General features: G+C 43.2%; 2 protein-coding genes across 2 annotated transcripts in view; both read right to left on the bottom strand.

Moving 5' to 3' along the window:
- The window catches only part of slc25a42 (solute carrier family 25 member 42), a 28,095-nt gene extending 20,957 nt beyond the window's left edge, over positions 1–7,138 (bottom strand). The window contains exons 1-2 of the mRNA XM_024436219.2: positions 6,595–7,138; positions 78–245 (exon numbers count right to left, since the gene is read on the bottom strand). Coding sequence (XP_024291987.2) covers positions 78–161 — 84 coding nt within the window. The 5' untranslated portion in view covers positions 162–245; positions 6,595–7,138. The remainder of the gene's footprint in view (positions 1–77; positions 246–6,594) is intronic.
- A 1,136-nt stretch (positions 7,139–8,274) lies between these two features.
- armc6 (armadillo repeat containing 6) lies at positions 8,275–12,351 on the bottom strand. Its single transcript, XM_024436218.2, has 8 exons — positions 12,248–12,351; positions 11,755–11,917; positions 11,525–11,601; positions 10,834–11,392; positions 10,563–10,708; positions 9,764–9,895; positions 9,508–9,645; positions 8,275–9,359 (listed from the first exon to the last, which is right to left on the bottom strand). The coding sequence occupies exons 2-8, from the start codon at positions 11,873–11,875 to the stop codon at positions 9,144–9,146; spliced, it is 1,389 nt and encodes a 462-aa protein (XP_024291986.1). The 5' UTR covers positions 11,876–11,917; positions 12,248–12,351; the 3' UTR covers positions 8,275–9,143.
- Positions 12,352–14,384: the final 2,033 nt, after the last annotated feature.

The raw sequence follows: 14,384 nt of genomic DNA, 5'->3' as shown, positions 1-14,384 counted from the left end.
GAGTTTTTCCTAATCACATGACCAGACGGAGCAAAACTCCAGGCCCCAGCCAATGACCACATTAAACTACAGCTTACCTCTGCCTGGCTGTCGGAGGGCAGTGGCAGCACCTCTCCTTGTGTGAGTGGTGTTGCCTGGTGTTGCTGGACTCCATTCCCCATCCCCGTGGACTACGACGCTCACCAGCCGCTGCCCACACTCATACACACCGGCCACCGGGAGGCGGCAACGCCAACTACCTGAAACTAGGAAAGGCAAGGACCAAGGGACAAACAGAGAGGGGAAAACACATGAATGAACATGTCAATGCAGATTCTTGTCTCAAGCAACCTCTCTACTGATTGCCACTGTTTGTCAGCTGAAATGCAACACTGACAAGACACTAGAATTAATTAGGTCACACAACAACAATTACAAATGCCCCAGTGCTCCACTGAACAGATCTTTACTACAGTACGCCAAATCCCTGTAGATCAATTGACATGACAAAGAATGGGTTAACAGAGCAGAAACTCTATGGACGACAGCTCAATTAGTGAATTAACTAATCAGGGCACATTAATAAAGACCCTGTGAGAGGCTTTGCCTTCAGGAGTAATGCCCCTGTCAAAGAGAAATCTCTGTTCCACCCTTACACAACCGTTGGTGGTCTAGGCTAGCCCTGTATTTACACAACCGTTGGTGGTCTAGGCTAGCCCTGTATTTACAGAACCGCTGGTGGTCTAGGCTAGCCCTGTATTTACAGAACCGCTGGTGGTCTAGGCTAGCCCTGTATTTACACAACCGTTGGTGGTCTAGGCCAGCCCTGTATTTACCCAACCGTTGGTGGTCTAGGCTAGCCCTGTATTTACACAACCGTTGGTGGTCTAGGCTAGCCCTGTATTTACCCAACCGTTGGTGGTCTAGGCTAGCCCTGTATTTACACAACCGTTGGTGGTCTAGGCTAGCCCTGTATTTACACAACCGTTGGTGGTCTAGGCTAGCCCTGTATTTACACAACCGTTGGTGGTCTAGGCTAGCCCTGTATTTACACAACCGTTGGTGGTCTAGGCTAGCCCTGTATTTACACAACCGTTGGTGGTCTAGGCTAGCCCTGTATTTACACAACCCTTGGTGGTCTAGGCTAGCCCTGTATTTACACAACCCTTGGTGGTCTAGGCTAGCCCTGTATTTACACAACCGCTGGTGGTCTAGGCTAGCCCTGTATTTACACAACCGTTGGTGGTCTAGGCTAGCCCTGTATTTACACAACCGTTGGTGGTCTAGGCTAGCCCTGTATTTACACAACCCTTGGTGGTCTAGGCTAGCCCTGTATTTACAACACCGTTGTTGGTCTAGGCTAGCCCTGTATTTACACAACCATTGTGCTAGGCTAGCCCTGTACTTACACAACCATTGTGCTAGGCTAGCCCTGTACTTACACAACCATTGTTCTAGGCTAGCCCTGTATTTACACAACCATTGTTCTAGGTTAGCCCTGTATTTACACAACCATTGTTCTAGGTTAGCCCTGTATTTACACAACCATTGTTCTAGGTTAGCCCTGTATTTACAACACCGTTGTTGGTCTAGGCTAGCCCTGTACTTACACAACCATTGTGCTAGGCTAGCCCTGTACTTACACAACCATTGTGCTAGGCTAGCCCTGTACTTACACAACCATTGTTCTAGGCTAGCCCTGTATTTACACAACCATTGTTCTAGGTTAGCCCTGTATTTACACAACCATTGTTCTAGGCTAGCCCTGTGTTTACACAACAATTGTGCTAGGCTAGCCCTGTATTTACACAACCATTGTGCTAGGCTAGCCCTGTATTTAAACAACCGTTGGTGGTCTAGGCTAGCCCTGTATTTACACAACCATTGTTCTAGGTTAGCCTTGTATTTACACAACCATTTTTCTAGGTTAGCCCTGTATTTACACAACCATTGTTCTAGGCTAGCCCTGTATTTACACAACCATTGTTCTAGGCTAGCCCTGTATTTACACAACCATTGTTCTAGGTTAGCCCTTTATTTACACAACCATTGTTCTAGGCTAGCCCTTTATTTACACAACCATTGTTCTAGGCTAGCCCTGTATTTACACAACCATTGTTCTAGGTTAGCCCTGTATTTACACAACCATTGTTCTAGGTTAGCCCTGTATTTACACAACCGTTGTTGGTCTAGGCTAGCCCTGTGTTTACACAACAATTGTGCTAGGCTAGCCCTGTATTTACACAACCATTGTGCTAGGCTAGCCCTGTATTTACACAACCGTTGGTGGTCTAGGCTAGCCCTGTATTTACACAACCGTTGGTGGTCTAGGCTAGCCCTGTATTTACACAACAGTTGGTGGTCTAGGCTAGCCCTGTATTTACACAACCGTTGGTGGTCTAGGCTAGCCCTGTATTTACACAACCATTGTTCTAGGCTAGCCCTTTATTTACACAACCATTGTTCTAGGTTAGCCCTGTATTTACACAACCGTTGTTGGTCTAGGCTAGCCCTGTGTTTTAGGCAGCCAACAATTGTGCTAGGCTAGCCCTGTATTTACACAACCATTGTGCTAGGCTAGCCCTGTATTTACACAACCGTTGGTGGTCTAGGCTAGCCCTGTATTTACACAACCGTTGGTGGTCTAGGCTAGCCCTGTATTTACACAACCATTGTTCTAGGTTAGCCCTGTATTTACACAACAGTTTTTCTAGGTTAGCCCTGTATTTACACAACCATTGTTCTAAGCTAGCCCTGTATTTACACAACCATTGTTTTAGGTTAGCCCTGTATTTACACAACCGTTGTTCTAGGTTAGCCCTGTATTTAGCCATCAACAGAAAAGTTGCTGTATGGTGATTTCTACACATTCACGGCTGCTTTGACAAAGATCTCACTTGGAGTTTATGACAACTAAATAAAAGTAAAGGACATTTAAAAGTTTCCACCACAATGTATCCAGACTGAGCGTTAACATTGAAAGAATGAAGAGAGAGAGACATTTGAGAGCAACAGGCTACTTGAGTTACCCCTCTGTCTGTCTGCCCTACATCTCAGGGCTATAATAAGTTACTGGGCAACATTTCATCAACAGAAGCACCTCTGGACTGGCATAGCACAAAGCTGCTGCTGCTTTCTGGGTGAAAGGTGTCTGTCCATACACTAGGGCCGTCATGATAAAAAAATATACTGAGGTGATAACATGAGGCTGTTTTTTCCAACATTTTGACTGTTTTCCTCAAGAAATTAAGTCTGATTCATGTTTTGTTACTCAGAAGTATTGTGGCAAGGTATCTCGATACTGGTGACAATTCTACCAAATACAGCTCAGTGAGCTCACACCTACTCTTATATTGTGCAGGTGTACACACACACACACACACACACACACGACAGCACACATTTTTATTTGATGCATTTTTCTCAGGGTCACATCGCAAACAACAAAGGGAATAAAGTGCACCACATAAAAAAGAAAAGGAGTGACTAAACTAAAATATGGAATTGGCAGTCAGACACACAGAATAAACTGTGTATGCCCACAGAGGGACTCCACCTCAGCCTACTCTGAGAAAAGAAACAAAGCAAGCTAAATAATCTCTGTCGAGGATATCTAGGCTAACCTACAGGTCTTTGAATTAATCATTACACTGCAAAAATCACCCATTCTTGAAACCCAGACTGAACCGCCTTCTGGGAATAGAGAGGAGAATGAGGTATGAAAATAGCAGTATAGAGGGATGAGCCTAGAAAGAACAAACGGGGGCTGTTGGAAGACGCGTAGTCAGTGGCAACTAATATTGGCATCCCTACAGCATGGCCAAATACCAAACTCCTTTTCTTTTTTATGTGGTGCACTTTATTCCCTTTGTTGTTTGCATTCTGTCATGACAACAGAAGACCTAAGGAACATATTCATGGGTTGTCACGTTACATGTCATCAACATACCAAGTCACAATAGAGTACTGTATTTTTAGTCAATTATTTCTAAGTAATCCTTTAAAAATAGAAATGTAATTGGACTTACATGGTAGGTGTGTTGGTACAGTAGACTACTCCCCAAACTAGTCTAGACCTGCTGTACTAGAAAGAGCTGATCCCAGACCTAAAACTCATTTTCTCCGGGCTCTCTCTTGTCCCTCTGCAGCAGACATATGGTGAGCAATACGTTTGGAACATCGAATCGCAATCAAATCACAGTATCAAATTGCAATACATATCCTATCGGCAACTAGGTATCGTGAAGTCCCTGTCAAATCCCAGTCCTAATGCTTTGTACCACACAAGGAGGGTCCTCGCCATCTTACCTGCCGCACATCCAGGATTTCCCAGCATCTTTGCAGGAACTAGTCATTTCAATATGACGCGACAGTGAGGCACAGTCCATACAAAACATAGATTTAATATCTTTGAGTTGTTGTAGAGTGGACATGGTTATTTCTGCAACTGGACACGGACATTTATAAAAGATACCTTTTTCCCCCCGAATTGAGAACCTAGACAGTATCGCCAAGAGCAAGTTAGTTGAAACATCTATGGCAGCGTTTGTATAAGTTAAAGTGTAATGCCCAGAAATGGAAACATACAGTGCATTCAGAAAGTATTCAGATCCCTTCCCTTTTTCCACATTTTGTTACTTTACAGACTTATTCTGAAAATAATTTAAAAAAATAAAAATACTCATCAATATCCACACACACAATACCCCATAATGACAAAGCAAAACCAGGTTGTTATACATTTTGGCAAATTTATAAGAAAAAAACCCAGAAGTAACTTAAGGTGAACCTTTGCTCCAGTTCGTGGTCCTGAGCGCCCTGGAGCAGGTTTTCATCAAGGATCTCTATGTACTTTGCTCCGTTCATCTTTCCCTCAATCCGGACTAGTCTATAAGTATAAGTATAAGTATACATAAGTATTCAGACCCTTTCATTGAGATTCAAAATTGAGCTCAGGTGCATCCTGTTTCCATTGATCATCCAACTTGGAGTCCACCTGTGGTAAATTCAATTGATTGGACATGATTTGGAAAGGGCACACACCTGTCTATATAAGGTCCCACAGTTGACAGTGCATGTCAGAGCAAAAACCAAGCCATGAGGTCAAAGGAATTGTCTGTAGAGCTTTGACACAAGATTGTGTTGAGGAAAATATCTGGGGAAGGGTACCAAAACATTTCTGCAGCATTGAAGGACCCCAAGAACACAGTGGCATCCATCATTCTTAAATGGAAGATGTTTGTAACCACCAAGACTTCCTAGAGCTGGCCACCAGGCCAAACTGAGCAATCGGGGGAGAAGGGCCTTGGTCAGGGAGGTGACCAAGAACCTGATGGTCACTCTGACATAGCTAGAGTTCCTCTGTGGAGATGGGAGAACCTTCCAGAAGGACAACCACCTCTGCAGCTCTCCACCAATCAGGCCTTTATGGTACAGTGGCAAGACGGAAGCCACTCCTCAGTAAAAGGCACATGACAGCCCGCTTGGAGTTTGCCAAAAGGCATCTAAAGGACTCTCAGACCATGAGAAACAAGATTCTCTGGTCTGATGAAACCAAGATTAAAATCTTTGGCCTGAATACCAAGCGTCACGTCTGGAGGAAACCTGGCATCATCCCTACGGTGAACCATGGTGGTGGCAGCATCATGATGTGGGAATGTTTTTAAGAGGCAGGGACTGGGAGACTAGTCCGGATTGAGGGAAAGATGAACGGAGCAAAGTACATAGAGATCCTTGATGAAAACCTGCTCCAGGGCGCTCAGGACCACGAACTGGAGCAAAGGTTCACCTTCCAACAGGACAACGGCCTTAAGCACACAGCCAAGACAACGCTGGAATGTCCTTGAGTGGCCCAGCCAGAACCTGGACTTGATCCAGATTTAACATTTCTGGAGAGACCTGAAAATAGCTGTGCAGCGACACTCCCAGTCCAAATTCTAAACCTGTTTTTTGCTTTGTCATTATTGGGTATTGTGTGTAGATTGAAGAGGGAAAAAAACTATTTAATCAATTTTAGAATAAGGCTGTAACGTAACAAAATGTGGAAAAAGTCAAGCAGTCTGAATACTTTCCGAATGCACTGTTATCACATATCTGGGGTTCAATCTGCATCTAGCATACTGTACTAACACACCTACCAAATGTATGGGAATATAGGCATATAACACCATATCGTGAATGTAACCTAGATATTCAGAATGTTTACATATGACATATTTAGGCAGCAAAGGATTAGCTAGCTAGGATTTATATCTTCTTCCAGATCAGATGACATCATATATATATATATATATATATGTGTGTGTTGACAAAATAACAGTGACATTGGACAAGTGGCTGCACACAGTGACAAAGGCACCAGAAGTTGACAAAGAGGGACAACTTTTCTATTCCTGGAGTGTCATCTCTACATGTATGTTAGCAAACTAGACATCTAACTAGTGACTAGCCAGGGTAACTAACATATATATACGCACTGCAGATAATGCTAGCTAGCTACTGGATGTTGAAACAGCATCTGGTCATAGCAGGAGACCCGTTCACTTCTATGCCGACACTGGTTCAACTGGTTGTTAATTTTATCAATAAGCAGTTACACGAGCATTGTTATCTTACCTTGTCGATATCCTAGCACCCCCTGTGGATCCTTCCGGGTTTCCTTGTTTTTTTAAATTAATTTAGACGTTTTCTTTAAATATTCAGTTGGCAGCCTGTCTCCACCCTACGCCGTCCTTGAGTTTAGCGATGGCTATCGAATTGATTCTGCACACCAAAATAACTTAGCTAGCAGGGTTAGCGAGCTAGCTAAACAGCGATCTGTCACGTCAATGTTCAAAGTGTGTCCAGGTTTTGAATATAAAACTTTTGAAAGTTGAACACTTTCGTGTCGCTAACGTTTTCAGATCCCGGAGGCACTGTCTGTGACATTATTTTCTGTTTCATTGCCCCAACTATGACTTTAGTAACTGTCACCTTCCATGCTGTTCTGTATCTGCTGTGACACCGCTAGCAGCAAGCTTTGCAAGGGCGAGTGCGGTGGGGTACTGGGAAGTGAAGTCATTGGGAGGTGACGGATGCTTCGATAGGTCCGTTTGAGGGGCGTTAACGGAATAAACGAAAAGCTTTTGTTTGGGAATCATGAGTTTTTGTGAGTCTATGAATTTTGCAACGAAAAATGCAATTAACAAAAGAGGGCTCACTTATATAGAGTTGAAAGTTAATGTTCTGTCTGCAATGTGCAATGTCTCTATTTTCAGAACGTGAGTTCCCCTTATAGACGATAAATTGAACAGCAGCTGTGTTAATCAATGTATCATCTATGCACGCCATGTAAACTCCCCAGGACCAGGATTATAGAGCACTGTCCAATATAGAGATGAGGTTCATGCATAACATGTTTTATCCATCTTCATCTGATCCTAGTCCCTCAAATGAAAGTTTACTGGTTGAGTACACAGATGTTCAGTTATTGCAGGTGCCTCGAAATGCTTGTGTTGCTAGCTCCAACCGTGCAGTAAAGCATAGCAATAAAAATGCACACATAATCAAGAAAATAAAAAAACATAATTATATAGGATGAGCCATGAATACAGTATATGCATATGAAGTGGGTGAAACAGTTTGTAGACATGAATGTGACCAGTGTTCCTGACTGCTGGGCAACACCTCAGACTGGTTCTACAGATTTTATCATTGTAGGGCAGAGAGAACAGTATCCTAACAAAAAGTCTAAACAACTCATCCCCTTCTTGTCACTAACCAATGGGAGCTCAGTAAACAACATCCTTTAGTTCACTCAAACATAGAAGAGAGTCCCATTCACACACCAGAGCTCAGCCACTCTCAGTTTAGAGGTACGGTACTGTACCCACTTCCAGTTTGGTTCCTTTCAGCTGCAGGGTGCCAACGGTAACGTCATGAAAGAAAACCAGACACCAGCACACTGCCGAATACTTCCACAGTCCAACAGGTGAATCTTAACATCTATTTAAGATTAATTTTGACTCCGTCTCCAACTGACATCAATGCATATTACATTTTTTACTTAAATGGAAGTTAGAATTCACTCCCAAATGCATCATTGCACTTGAACTGCATGAGCATTCAGCAGTGTACTGGTGTCTACTTTTCTTTCTCCCATCTCGCTCACACAAATACATGCAGACACAGGTAGAACACCCTCAAGCCAATGGACAGTCTAAATCAGACACACATCAGATTTCATAATGTTTTAGATTCATTTTGTGCAGCTGCAAAGAGATGACCTAGTTTAGATCAGCAAAAAAAATGCAGACATTATGAATCAGTTGGTTTTAATACACTGTTCACAAGCCGGTCTCTCTGAGGAAAAGGCATGTATCAGAATTTCCAGTTTCCTACTATAACAGGAGACAAACAGGTGGACTTAAAAATGGACACTTTAAGAGTAAATGTGTTGCAAGGTTGGGGTCAAACTGAAGTCAATATTTGAAAAAAGGTACTCTATTTTAAATGAATTACTTCACTTCTAATTTAACCCACCCGCAGAGTATTGTTAAGGAATGTTTGGAGGTGAAAAAAACATGTTATGCACATTAAAATCTAAAAATGTCCAACTCAGCAAAGAAACAATTTGGGAGTACAGGCAAAAGCCACATTACAATGAAGCTGCACAGAGAGAACGGAGTGCAAGAGAGCATGTTTGCAATCAATTAAGTACACTTCAAGACTTTATAATAGACCTGGTAAATAAAACTAAAACTTCCATTCTGATGAAAGAACATGGCTGTAAAAGTGAAAATACAACTAATAACCACAAAAATATTTACAGTAAATAATAATACATTTATAAACATTACAAGTCCAACAGCTTTATCCCCCTCTGTACTTCTTCATACAACTCTGCTTCCCAGGGATATCAGAAACTTGATGAGGCCATTTACTAGGATTAGCAGTTTTATTGACTGTGTTCAGGTGTTCTGAGTGTAGTGGTCCCCAACCCTGGTTCTGAAGAGCTGCAGAGTGTGTGAGCTTTTATTACGGCTTTGAATTGACACGTGTCCTGTTCAAATTAGCAGTAAATTAAATCAACCAAGGTTGTTATAGCTGGGCTGGAACAAAAGCATGTACCTCCTGTACATCCTCCAGACCAGGGTGGGTGACCGAGGGCCTTTCAGACCTTAATGTCAATCTCTGGTGAGGCTGCCCTTCTTGCCCGTCCACAGCTCTCGGAGCTCCACCTGGCAGCCAAGGTCCCTGAGGGCAGCTTTTGCCAGGTCGCCACAGTCCCGGTGGGCCGCCAGAGCCTGGGCGATGAGGGCCTCTGCTCCCATCTCCAGGATGGGCTGGTTGAAGTGAGTCATGCGCGCCACCAGGTTCCTCAGCAGCATACATCCCTGTTTCTGGGGAACACACACACAGAGAGACAGACAAAGAGAGAGAGAGAGATGGTATTACATAAAGATGGCAGGCTAAAGAAGGTTTGATCACCAGTTATAGCCCTATGTAGTGCCCATGGGGAACTGATTCCTTCTTGTATCCTCGTATTACCTGCACATTGACCTCATCAGGATGGGTCTTCATAGCCAGCAGAGCCGCCAGCGCACCGCCTTCCTCCATAATGACTTGGCAGTTGTTGGGTTTGCGCAGAGCAACGACAGAGAGAGCAGCACAGCCCTGCTCACACACCTAGACAGGAGAGATGGGCACAACATAAAAGACACAAAAATGTATAACATGTTTAAACAATAAAGACTTATGAAATAATTTGTCAAAGTCAGTCAACTGCATGAAATGAAAGGCTCACCTGAGCATTGCCCATGTGTCTGTTCATGGCGATGACGATGAGCTGTACTCCACCGGCATTTGTGACAGCATCCTTAACATCATCATTTCCTGCAATGGCCCTCAGAGCGCTGAGTACCTGCCTTGTGAGCTCCTGGAAGGGACGTGAACTAGTTAGTGAGCAATTCAGAGAACCACAAGTCAAAACAATCTCATGTAATAAAAAAAGACAGAAACATAGTCTGAAGTAGCCTTTTGGGGGGGGGTCTCTCCTCTGGGATCCCCAAACGTTTACATATTTTGCTTTAACCCTGAACTAGCACACCTGGGGCGTATTCATTAGGGATCTCCCGAGTGGCGCAGTGGTCTAAGACAGAGGCGTCATTGCAGTACCTGGTTCAAATCCAGGCTGCATCACATCCGGCTGTGATTGTGCGCCACCCTATGGGACTCCCAATTGACCCAGTGTCGTCCGGGTTAGGCCGACATTGTAAATAACTATTTGTTCTTAACTGCCTTGTCTAGTTGAATAAATGTTCAATAACAACAAATAAAAAAAATGTACACCGTAGCAAAATATTCCACAAGGGAAAACGTTTTGCTACGAAAACGAGTTTCTAACTGACAAATTCAGACAGGTTCCTCCCCGTTTCATTGCTTGCTTCTATTTGGTTTCTAGTAAAGACAAATGAAATCACTTGATGACAAGTTGAATCAGGTATGCTAGTTGTGGAATAGTTCAAATACATGGAATGGCTGGGGGTCCACAAGGAGAGGTTTAAAAAAGGCTGGTCTGAGGCACTTTTGTCAGCATAACTTACCTGGGACTCATAACTGTCTGCCAGCAGGGTCATCATGAACTTTAACCCTCCCAGGTCACAGATGTCCTGACAGAACTCGTTCCTCACAGCCAGGCTGGACAGAGTGGCACACAGCACACTGAGGACAGGGGTATTCTCTGGGTGTGCTGAGAGGGAGAAAAGAAACACAGAAGAGGTGATTCACCAAGAATAAAACATGTGAACCTACCATCCTGAATACTCAAAGATATCACTATCTTTCATAGCATCTTCCTTTGGACATTTCTATTACCTTTAGCAGCCTCCACAATAACTTTCAACCCATTGTGTTCCATAACAATCATCTTGGCGTGTTCGTGAGCCTGTCCAAAAGGAACTCTTATGTCATCGTCAAAGGTCATGTACCGGAGGGCATTACAGGCCTCTTTGACCAGATCGGAGCGTCCAGTGTGTCTCTTGATGGTACCGGTCAGCAACGGCAGCACTCCAGCCTTCACCAAATCCTGCCTGTTCTGCTCGTGCTTCAAACAGAAATGGCGGACCGTACGGATGGCAACTAACATCAGTGCAGGGTCTGTCTGGTACATGCCAAGGATGCTCACAAGGAGATCCTTGCCCTCCGAGTCAAGGAGGTCTGGCTGGCCATCTGTCAGAGCGGCCAGGGCAGAGAGTGCGGCCAGCAGAGCCTCCTGTTCATCCAGAGTCGTTCTACAGCAGGAGATGATTGTAGGATAGGCATCTTTCTGGGCTGCCAGGTGCCTCTGGGCGAAGCCGAGAGAACACTGCTCAGTGAAGCGATTCAGATCTGCAGTCATACTACTGTCAGATGCTATTTGAAGGGATTCAAGGGCCTGTAAATAGAAACGGTACAGAGCTGTGGCATGATGGGTGGCATCCTGTACTTTTCTGTACTGTGAAATGTAATGCACTTGGTGATGACTTATGTTGTGTTTTCATCTGCGCAGAACATACTCCATACCAACCTGAAGGACCTCATGCTCCTCTGTTTGGTGATCACCTGCTGTCGGCACAGTTTTCACTATACAGCTGAGGTCAACCCCTGGGGAATATGGAGGAAAAACAGAGAAGGGAGATTCATCCAGGATCAGGGGGTTTATCTTATACATTACCTATCATACGGTTGAGTTACAGTAGGCGTGCATGTTGCTCCTACAATGTCAGATTCAGATCAAATCATGTAACGTTAGTATACCTTGAGACTCAAACTGTTCTACCGCTTCTCTTAAGGCCTCCGCAGTGTCCATGTCGAAATCATCGATGTTTTCCTTGACCACCGCATCGAAGGTCTCCTGCGTGATCCTGCGACAGGCCATGTCTGCAACGCTCAGCTCAACTCGAAGAGACGAAGACCAAGACTGAAATGCAATTAAACGACTGCAAAATCAGAAAGGACCCAACATAGTCTACTCCAACATGATTATTGTTGTGGGCTGTGTGTTGCTGGTGACACAAACGTCAGATAACAACCGCCTGCTTAAAGATAGCACGCGTACTAGCTAGCTACACCCCTAGCCAGCTAGCTCAACTTAGCCATCAGCACACAAAGATAGATACCGGTATCTAGCGAACTATTTTTCAGATAGCCGAGATGCTTTAAGAAGACGTTTAGACATACGTTTCTAATATGTTAACTTAGAATAGAATTACCGGGAACTTCACAAAATAACAGATCATGTATCACTTACCACCGCCCAGTGGATGTGCTGCTGATAATGGGCACGTTTGAGTGGTAAGGTAACCGACTAAATAAATGTCGTGTGGGGGGGGGGGGGTAGAACAGACATAGTCTGTCCAGAACAGACTATGGGAGGCACACAGTACTACATAGATAGATTCATGGATACAAGGAACTCTATTCCACATAAGGTAACTGATACAAGCAGGAAAAATCTGATAAAAATGCACCTTATGGAACAGCATGGACTGTGAAGAGAAACCCGTACACCGTAATAATGTTGTAGAGTGGTATCATACATTTTGTGTTGTGGATATCTGGTAGTGTGACAGTGTTATATGAAGTACTGTTTTGTTTTATGTGTAATATAAATATCAATGTGTTTGGACCACAGGAAGAGTAGCTGCTGCCTTGAACGGAGTCAAAAATGTGGTTTCTATATGTTTGAAACCATGCCACCCTACTCTGCTCTAGCTATTACCACGAGCCCATCCTCCCCGATTAAGGTGCCACCAACCTCTTGTGATTCCTTCGTTTGACATGGTGGGATCTTTTTTGTGTCAGTAAAATGAATGGCGGCAGAAGCACCTTTATGAGCAAGTATTGATATAATAACCATTATATTGAAGTAAACTTGGATTTTTAAATGTATTTAAAATGTATTAAGCTACAGATGAAATAAAGTTATGATGAACTAACTTCACAGGGTGCTGAAAGTGCAAGGTGATGAGCTTAATGCTTTTTTCCAATAAATATTGAGGGTCTGATTCTGGTGAAATGATGATCGATGCTGTTTTGACTGCTGTTTGACAAATATTCTTGCTCTTATCCATAATAATTTCATCATGTAGGCTATACGTGCGCTCTAGCCAACAGCGCTCAGATACCGCTGTTGGCTAGCGCACACTTGCCAATACCAGAGTGGACACACTCGCTATATAATGCAAACATTTTTTGTGAGAAAACCATCAGTAGAGTTGAAAATGCGAGGGAAACCCATTTAACTTGTATGTTTTTTTTCGGTACATGAGAATTTAACAGCAACATGTATTTTTGTGTGTACTATGTCATCACGTACAGGATTTGATCTGCAACAGGTCAATATGATGGAAACATCTCTGGTGGGAAAATGTGCACATTGTTTTTATGCAGATTTTTGAATAATTGCATGAAAATCTGTCATCAATTAAATGGAAACCCAGATACTAACTACGAAACAGAAAGTTTTGGTACAATTGTATTATTAGGCAACAGATTAAATAATTTATGATGAATTTTGCAGGGTGGTGAAAGTGCAAGGGGTGATTTTGATGCTGCTTTCCAATAAATATTGAGGGTCTTATTCTGATGACATGATGATCAATGCTTGACAAATAAAAACATGATCACTTGTATCCATAATAATCTCTACATGTAGATGAGCCTATCCGTACAGTCTACACACACTGTATCTGTTGTTGGTTAGAGCGCACGTGGCAAGCCCAGAGTAGGCACATTTGCTATTTAACACAACAGTTTTTATGACAAAACCATCAGTAAATCATCAGAGTTGAAAATGTGATGGAAACCCATTTAACCCCAAAATCACATTTATTTGTATATATGTACTGTACACATGAACTGGCTCCTGTTTCAGTCATGTATTTGGTGACTGTATTTCTTGTGGGTCAAAAAAAATACAAATAATGATTGGTTGACAATAGAGCCTCCCACAACACAGGTGATGGCTGCAGGATGAAGTTGGTAAAGAGCAACTGCAGAAACTTGCAGTCAAAATGGCATGACCTTTGATCACATTATTTTTAGTAAAGTTCATGTAGTCGACATGTAGGTGCAAGTGTCATGGGTAAGGGATCCATCTTTTGTCAAATTCATGTCCTAACCTTAACATGATGCGTCAATTCTCCTTACCTGCTATGAAAAGTCAAATCTGATGTTAATTTGACAAAAGCTGGATCCCTTTGAAAGAGAGTGACTAACGATGGTCAAAGACTTGACAAAAGTGATGCGCTCGAACGCGCCCAATGACTCAAACCCAACTGGGGAGTTTACGCAAATAACGTCACAGCGTGGAAGCCGATATTGCTGGAATTGATTGCTACGTTATATATACTGTAAATAGTTAAACATGTACGCAAGTCCTTCAA

The sequence above is a fragment of the Oncorhynchus tshawytscha genome, linkage group LG10 (assembly GCF_018296145.1).
Source record: "Oncorhynchus tshawytscha isolate Ot180627B linkage group LG10, Otsh_v2.0, whole genome shotgun sequence".
NCBI lineage: Eukaryota > Metazoa > Chordata > Actinopteri > Salmoniformes > Salmonidae > Oncorhynchus > Oncorhynchus tshawytscha.
This window is presented reverse-complemented; position numbering and strand designations above follow the sequence as displayed.